This window comes from Scyliorhinus canicula, chromosome 20 (genome assembly GCF_902713615.1).
Source record: "Scyliorhinus canicula chromosome 20, sScyCan1.1, whole genome shotgun sequence".
Lineage (NCBI taxonomy): Eukaryota > Metazoa > Chordata > Chondrichthyes > Carcharhiniformes > Scyliorhinidae > Scyliorhinus > Scyliorhinus canicula.
In genome coordinates this window covers 93,475,747-93,484,148 of record NC_052165.1, presented here as the reverse complement: position 1 = coordinate 93,484,148, position 8,402 = coordinate 93,475,747, and the positions used below count along the sequence as shown (strand labels likewise).

The 8,402-nt window shown below is 50.0% G+C and overlaps 1 protein-coding gene across 1 annotated transcript; it reads left to right on the top strand.

The window, feature by feature from the left end:
• Window positions 1-5,941, top strand: LOC119955204 (agglutinin-like protein 3). Its single transcript, XM_038781212.1, has 5 exons — window positions 1-134; window positions 315-854; window positions 1,122-1,265; window positions 4,959-5,210; window positions 5,569-5,941. Exons 2-5 carry the CDS (start codon window positions 536-538, stop codon window positions 5,667-5,669), a joined length of 816 nt encoding a protein of 271 aa, XP_038637140.1. The 5' UTR covers window positions 1-134; window positions 315-535; the 3' UTR covers window positions 5,670-5,941.
• Window positions 5,942-8,402: the final 2,461 nt, after the last annotated feature.

Sequence of the window (8,402 nt, the reverse complement as noted above, 5' to 3'; positions counted from 1 at the left end):
ACCAATAGAACAGACACTGACTACAGGCGAGAGATCACCAATAGAACAGACACTGACTACAGGCGAGAGATCACCAATAGAACAGACACTGACTACAGGCGAGAGATCACCACCAGAACAGTCACTGGCTACAGGTGAGATATCATCATAGAAACAGACACTGACTACAGGTGAGATATCATCAATAGAACAGACACTGACTACAGGCGAGATATCACCACCAGAACAGTCACTGGCTACAGGTGAGATATCATCAATAGAACAGACACTGACTACAGGAGAGATATCATCAATAGAAGAGACACTGACTACAGGTGAGATATCATCAATAGAACAGACACTGACTACAGGAGAGATATCATCAATAGAACAGACACTGACTACAGGTGAGATATCATCAATAGAACAGACACTGACTACAGGCGAGATATCACCACCAGAACAGTCACTGGCTACAGGTGAGATATCACCAATAGAACAGACACTGGCTGCAGGTCAGATATCAGCACCAGAACAGAAACTGACAACAGACAAGATGTCACCAACAGAACAGACACTGACTACAGGCGAGATATCACCACGAGAACAGACACTGACTACAGGTCATATATCACCACCAGAACAGACACTGACAACAGGCGAGATATCACCAAGAGAACAGACACTGACTACAGGCGAGATATCACCACCAGAACAGACACTGACTACAGGCGAGATATCACTGCCAGAACAGACACTGACAACAGGCGAGATATCACCAATAGAACAGACACTGACTACAGGTCAGATATCACCACCAGAACATACACTGACTACAGGCGAGATATCACCAAGAGAACAGACACTGACTACAGGTGATATATCACCACCAGAACAACACTGACACAGGCGAGATATTACCAAGAGAACAGACACTGACTACAGGTGAGATATCACCAAGAGAACAGACACTGACACAGGCAGATATCACCACCAGATCATACACTGACTACAGGCGATATCACCACCAGAACAGACACTGACAACAGGTGAGATATCACCAATAGAACAGACACTGACTACAGGTCAGATATCACCACCAGAACATACACTGACGACAGGCGAGATAACACTGACGACAGGCGAGATATCACCAAGAGAACAGACACTGACTACAGGTGAGATATCACCACCAGAACAGACACTGACAACAGGCGAGATATTACCAAGAGAACATACACTGACTACAGGCGAGATATCACCAAGAGAACAGACACTGACTACAGGTGAGATATCACCAACAGAACAGACACTGACTACAGGCGAGATATCACCACGAGAACAGACACTGACTACAGGTCCAGATGTCACCAATCAAACAGACACTGGACTACAGGTGAGATATCACCAAGAGAAGAGACACTGTCTACAGGTCAGATGTCACCACTCAACAGACATTGACAAACAGGTCAGATATCACCACCAGAACAGACACTGACCACAGATCAGATATCACCACCAGAACAGACACTGGCTACAGGTGAGATATCATCAATAGAACAGACACTGACTACAGGCGAGATATCACCACGAGAAACAGACACTGGACTACAGGTGAGATACACCAAGAGAAGAGACACTGACAACAGGTCAGATATCACCACCAGAACAGACACTGACTACAGGTCAGATATCACCACCAGAACAGACACTGACTACAGGCGAGGTATCACCAAGAGAACAGACACTTACTACAGGTGAGATATCACCACCAGAACAGACACTGACAACAGGCGAGATATCACCAATAGAACAGACACTGACCACAGGTCAGATATCACCACCAGAACAGACACTGACTACAGGCGAGATATCACCAAGAGAACAGACACTGACTACAGGTGAGATATCACAACCAGAAACAGACCACTGACAACAGGCGAGATATCACCAAGAGAACAGACACTGACTACAGACGAGATATCACCCACCAGAACAGACACTGACTACAGGGAAGATATCACCACCAGAACAGAAACTGACAACAGAGAGATGTCACCAAGAGAACAGACACTGACTAAAGGTGAGATACAACCAAGAGAACAGACACTGACTACAGGGGAGATATCACCACCAGAACAGACACTGACTACAGGCGGAGATATCACCACCAGAACAGACACTGACTACAGGCGAGATATCACCATAGAACAGACACTGACAACAGGCGAGATATCACCAACAGAACAGACACTGACTACAGACGAGATATCACCACCAGAACAGACACTGACTACAGGCGAGATATCACCAAGAAAACAGGACACTGACGACAGGCGAGATATCACCACCAGAACAGACACTGACTACAGGCGCGATATCACCAACAGAACGAGCACGGACTACAGATGAGATATCACCAAGAGAACAGATACTGACTACAGACGACATATCACCACCAGAACAGACACTGACTACAGGTGAGATATCACCACCAGAACAGACACTGACTACAGGCGCGATATCACCAATAGAACAGTCACTGACTACAGGTGAGATATCACCACCAGAACAGACACTGACTACAGGCGCGATATCAGCAATAGAACAGACACTGACTACAGGTGAGATATCACCACCAGAACAGACACTGACTACAGGTGCGATATCACCAATAGAACAGACACTGACTACAGGCGCGATATCACCAATAGAACAGACACTGACTACAGGTGAGATATCACCACCAGAACAGACACTGATTACAGGCGAGATATCACCAGAGAACAGTACTGACTACAGGTGAGATATCACCACCAGAACAGACACTGACTATAGTGGATATCACCACAGAACAGACACTGACTACAAGGCGCGATATCACCAAGAGAACAGACACTGACAACAGGCGAGATATCACCATAGAACAGACACTGACGACAGGCGAGATATCACCAATAGAACAGACACTGACTACAGGCGAGATATCACCAATAGAACAGACACTGACTACAGGCGAGATATCACCAATAAAACAGGACACTGACTACAGGCGAGGTATCACCAATAGAACAGACACTGACTACAGACAGATATCACCAAGAGATGAGACACTGACTACAGGCGAGATATCACCAAGAGATGAGGACACTGACTACAGGCGAGTGTTCACCAACAGAATGGACACTGACTACAGGTGAGATATCACACCAGAACAGACGCTCACTATAGATCACATATCCCCAAGAGACATACACTGATGACAGATAAGATATCACAATTTGAACTGACTATTCTACAATGATGCAATGCAATTGACATTAGCGACAGACAAGACATCACCATCAGAAGACAACCTGAATTAAGTGAGACTTCATCTTCATCATCATTTTCGTCATCATCATCATCATCATCATCGGCACACACATTGACAACAGGTGAGATATCACTAGGAGAACAGGCACTGACGACAGGCGAGATATCACCACCAGAACAGACACTGACGACAGGTGAGATATCACCACCAGAACCAGTCACGGGACTACAGGTGAGATATCACCACCAGAACAGACACTGACTACAGGCGAGATATCACCACCAGAAACAGACACTGACTACAGGCGAATATCACCACCAGAACAGACACTGACTACAGACGACATATCACCACCAGAACAGACACTGACTACAGGCGAGATATCACCACCAGAACAGACACTGACTACAGGCGAGATATCACCAATAGAACAGACACTGATTACAGGCGAGATATCACCAATAGAACAGACACTGACGACAGGCGAGATATCACTAACAGAACACACCTGACTACAGGTGAGATATCACCAACAGAACGGACACTGCTACAGGCGAGATACACCAACAGAACGGACACTGACTACAGGCGGATATCACCACGAGACCAGACACTGACTACGGCGAGATATCACCAATAGAACAGACACTGATTACAGGCGAGATATCACCAATAGAACAGACACTGACGACAGGCGAGATATCACTAACGAAACACACACTGACTACAGGTGAGATACTCCCAACAGAACGACACTGACTACAGGCGAGATACCACCAACAGAACGGACACTGACTACAAGCGAGATATCCCACGAGACCAGACACTGACTACAGGCGAGTTTTCACCAACAGAACGGACACTGACTACAGGTGAGATATCACCACCAGAACAGACACTGATTACAGGCGAGATATCACTACAGAACACACACTGACTACAGGCGAGATATCACCTCGAGAAGAGACACTGACTAGTGGTGAGATATCACCAACAGAATGGACACTGACTCCAGGTGAGATATCACCATCAGAACAGGCATTGACTACAGGCGAGATATCACCACGAGAAGAGAGATTGACTCGAGATGAGATATCAACACCAGAAGACACACTGACTACAGACGAGATATCATCAATAGAACAGTCACTGACTAGAGGTGAGGTATCACCAACAGAATGGACACTGACTCCACGTGAGATATCACCAATAGAACAGACACTGACTACAGACGAGATATCACCAAGAGAACAGACACTGACTACAGGTCAGATATCCCCAAGAGAACAGACACTGACTACAGGCGAGAGATCACCACCAGAACAGACACTGACTACAGGCGAGATATCACCATTGAAAGACACTGACTACAGGCGAGATCACCACCAGAACAGACACAGACGACAGGCGAGATATCACCTCCGGAACAGACACTGACGACAGGCGAGATATCACCTCCGGAACAGACACTGACAACAGGCGAGATATCACCTCTGGAACAGACACTGACTACAGGTGAGATATCACCACGAGAACAGACACTGACTACAGGTGAGATATCTCCTTCAGTACAGTCTGTTGTGTGCAGGTGAAATCATTGGACACAAAACTGATGCCAAACTACAGCAGAGTTTAACGCAGCCGCAACAGACACTGACTACAGGCGAGATATCACCAAGAGAACAGACACTGACTACAGGCGAGATATCACCAAGAGAACAGACACTGACTACAGGCGAGATATCACCACGAGAACAGACACTGACGACAGGCGAGATATCACCAGGAGAACAGACACTGACTACAGGTCAGATATCCCCAAGAGAACAGACACTGACTACAGGCGAGATATCACCAATTGAACAGACACTGACTACAGGCGAGAGATCACCACCAGAACAGACACTGACGACAGGCGAGAATCACCTCCGGAACAGACACTGACGACAGGCGAGATATCACCAATTGAAAAGACACAAACTACAGGAGAGATATCACGACGAGAACAGACACTGACTACAGGCGAGATATCACCTCCGGACAGACACTGACGACAGGCGAGATATCACCTCCGGAACAGACACCTGACTACAGGCGAGATATCACCTCTGGAACAGACACTGACTACAGGTGAGATATCACCACGAGAACAGACACTGACTACAGGTGAGATATCTCCATCAGTACAGTCTGTGTGTGCAGGTGAATCATTGGACACAAAAACTGATGCCAACAGCAGAGGTTAACGCAGCCGCAACAGACACTGACTACAGGCGAGATATCACCACGAGAACAGACACTGACTACAGGCGAGATATCACCAGGAGAACAGACACTGACTACAGCGAGATATCACCACGAGAACAGACACTGACGACAGGCGAGATATCACCAGGAGAACAGACACTGACTACAGGCGAGATATCACCAAGAGAACAGACACTGACTACAGGCGAGATATCACCAAGAGAACAGACACTGACTACAGGCGAGGTATCAACACCAGAACAGACACTGACTACAGGCGAGATATCACCAGGAGAACAGACACTGACTACAGGCGAGATATCACCACCAGAACAACACTGACTACAGGCGAGATATCACCAGGAGAACAGACACTGTCTACAGGTGAGATTCACCAGGAGAACAGACACTGCTACAGGCGTGATATCACCAGAGAACAGACACTGACTACAGGCGAGATATCACCAAGAGACATACACTGACGACAGGCGTAGATATCACCAGAGAACAGACACTGACTATAGGCGAGATATCCCAAGAGAACAACACTGACGACAGTTGAGATATCACCACCAGAACAGACACTGACTACAGGCGAGATATCACCAAGAGAACAGACACTGACTACAGGCGAGATATCACCAAGAGAACAGACACTGACTACAGGCGAGATATCACCAGGAGAACAGACACTGACTACAGGCGAGATATCACCAAGAGAACAGACACTGACTACAGGCGAGATATCACCAGGAGAACAGACAACTGACTACAGGCGATATATCACCACCAGAACAGGCACTGACTTCAGGTGAGATGTCACCAGAACAGACACTGACTACAGGTGAGATATCACCATCAGATCAGACTACAGCTGAAATATTACCGCCAGAAACAGACACTGACTTCAGGTGAAATATCACCATCAGAACAGACACTGACTACAGGCGAGATATCACCACAAGAACAGACACTGACTACAGGCGAGATATCACCACAAGAACAGACACTGACTTCAGGTGAGATGTCCACCAGAACAGGCACTGACTACAGCGAGATATCACCACCAGAACAGGCCACTGACTTCAGGTGAAATGTCACCAGAACGGCACTGACTACAGGCGAGATATCACCACCAGAACAGACACTGATTCAGGTGAGATATCACCACCAGAACAGACACTGACTTCAGGTGAGATATCACCAGAACAGGACACTGACTACAGGCGAGATATCACCATCAGATCAGACTACAGCTGAAATATTACCGCCAGAACAGACACTGACTACAGGTGAAATATCACCATCAGAACAGACACTGACTACAGGCGAGATATCACCACAAGAACAGACACTGACTACAGGCGAGAGATCACCATGCGAAGAGACACGGACTACAGGCGAGATATCACCAGGAGAACAGACACGTTCTGTGGCTGAGATTTCTCTCTCAGAAGAGATGCTGACTACAGGAGAGACACTGCGAGCAGGTCACACACTGACTACAGGTGACACATCTTCCTCGTTCAGAATTGAGTAAAGGGGAGATACTGTTAGTAGAACCGACGCTGACTATAGCTGAGCTCTCACTCTCCGAAGAGACTCCTAACTATTGGGGGATCTTGGTCGCAGAACAGACGCCGACATCTCCCTTGGTGCAGACACCGAATGTGGGAGAGTTCTCGCGTTCGGAGCAGACGTTGAGGATAGCGGGAATTTCTCAGCACAGCTGACTATCACTACAGGTGGGATATCTCCAGCTGACGTGACCCTTCCTGGAAGTGTGCTTTTCACCCCGGAACTGAGCCTTACAATAGCGGAGATATCTCCCGCGGAGCTGAGCTTCACCACGTGGGACCCATCCGGCACGGAGCGGACCCCCTCTGCGGACACGGTCCCCCGCCATGTGGCGACCCCATCCACGGGCGAGCAATTAGCACTGGTGCTCGTCAGGTCCCACCGGCTCGGATTCAGCTTCGGAGCGGACACTGACCACGGAGGGCTCCGATTCCGAAACCCGATCTGCGGGCGGGTACGTCTCAGGCAGCCTCGTCCAAAATTCCGGGCGGACGCTCAGCTCGGAGAGCACCGGAACAGACAGCGCGTCGGAGCCCTCCACCATCGCCGGCGCCCGGTGTGGAGACCTTCCGGCAGAGAGCACGGCTCTGCCCGAGGCGGACATCGCCGCTGATCCAATGCACGCGGCTCTGGTGCCCGATGGGCCGCTGCCCTGGGACTGCCTTTCCACACGAGATTCGCAGGAGGAGCCGGCTACATTGGCCGAGGACGGAGAGGAGGGGGAAGAGGAGGCGGGGCCCTCAGATTGCACGCAGACGGACGGAGGCCTGACGCCCTCGAGCGAGGAGATGCTGACCACGGATTCGATCTCGGGCCCACGGTATGGTCCCGGCGGCAAGCGCCAGTTGGCCACGCCGGGGATCGGGCTCCTGCGTTCACCCCTGGGTGGAGCCGGGGCGGCTAGTCAAACGCTGGAGAAGCGGGGCGGGATTGGCAGCGGGACGCCGGACAACCCCGAGGAGGGCCCGTCCTCGGGCATGACCCCGGCGGTCTTCAACCCCTTCGACGACAGCCTCCTCGGGCCCCAGCACGGACTCGGAGAGCCCCAGCCAGCGCGACTCGTTTGGCGACGAGGGCGGAGAGACGGAGGCGAGGCCTCCTCGACCAGCTCGGGGCTGGGCGCCCCCCATGCCGCCGCCGGCGCCCCGCCTCCCTCCTGCGACCCCCTGGTCATCGTCACTCTCTTCTCTCACCTGACCAGTAGCGGAGAGACCAAAGCTAGCCCTTCCAGTGCCACCTCCTCCTCCAAGACCGGCTCCGAGGGGCCGGGCACCGATTCCCC

Coding starts and splice junctions, on each gene's coding strand:
- LOC119955204 (XM_038781212.1), top strand. CDS start 536: ATGTCACCAACAGAACAGACACTGACTACAGGCGAGATATCACCACGA. Junction 855..1,121: donor AGAACAGACACTGACTACAG/GTGATATATCAC, acceptor CACTGACGACAG/GCGAGATATCACCAAGAGAA. Junction 1,266..4,958: donor AGAACAGACACTGACTACAG/GTGAGATATCAC, acceptor CACTGACTACAG/GCGAGATATCACCAAGAGAA.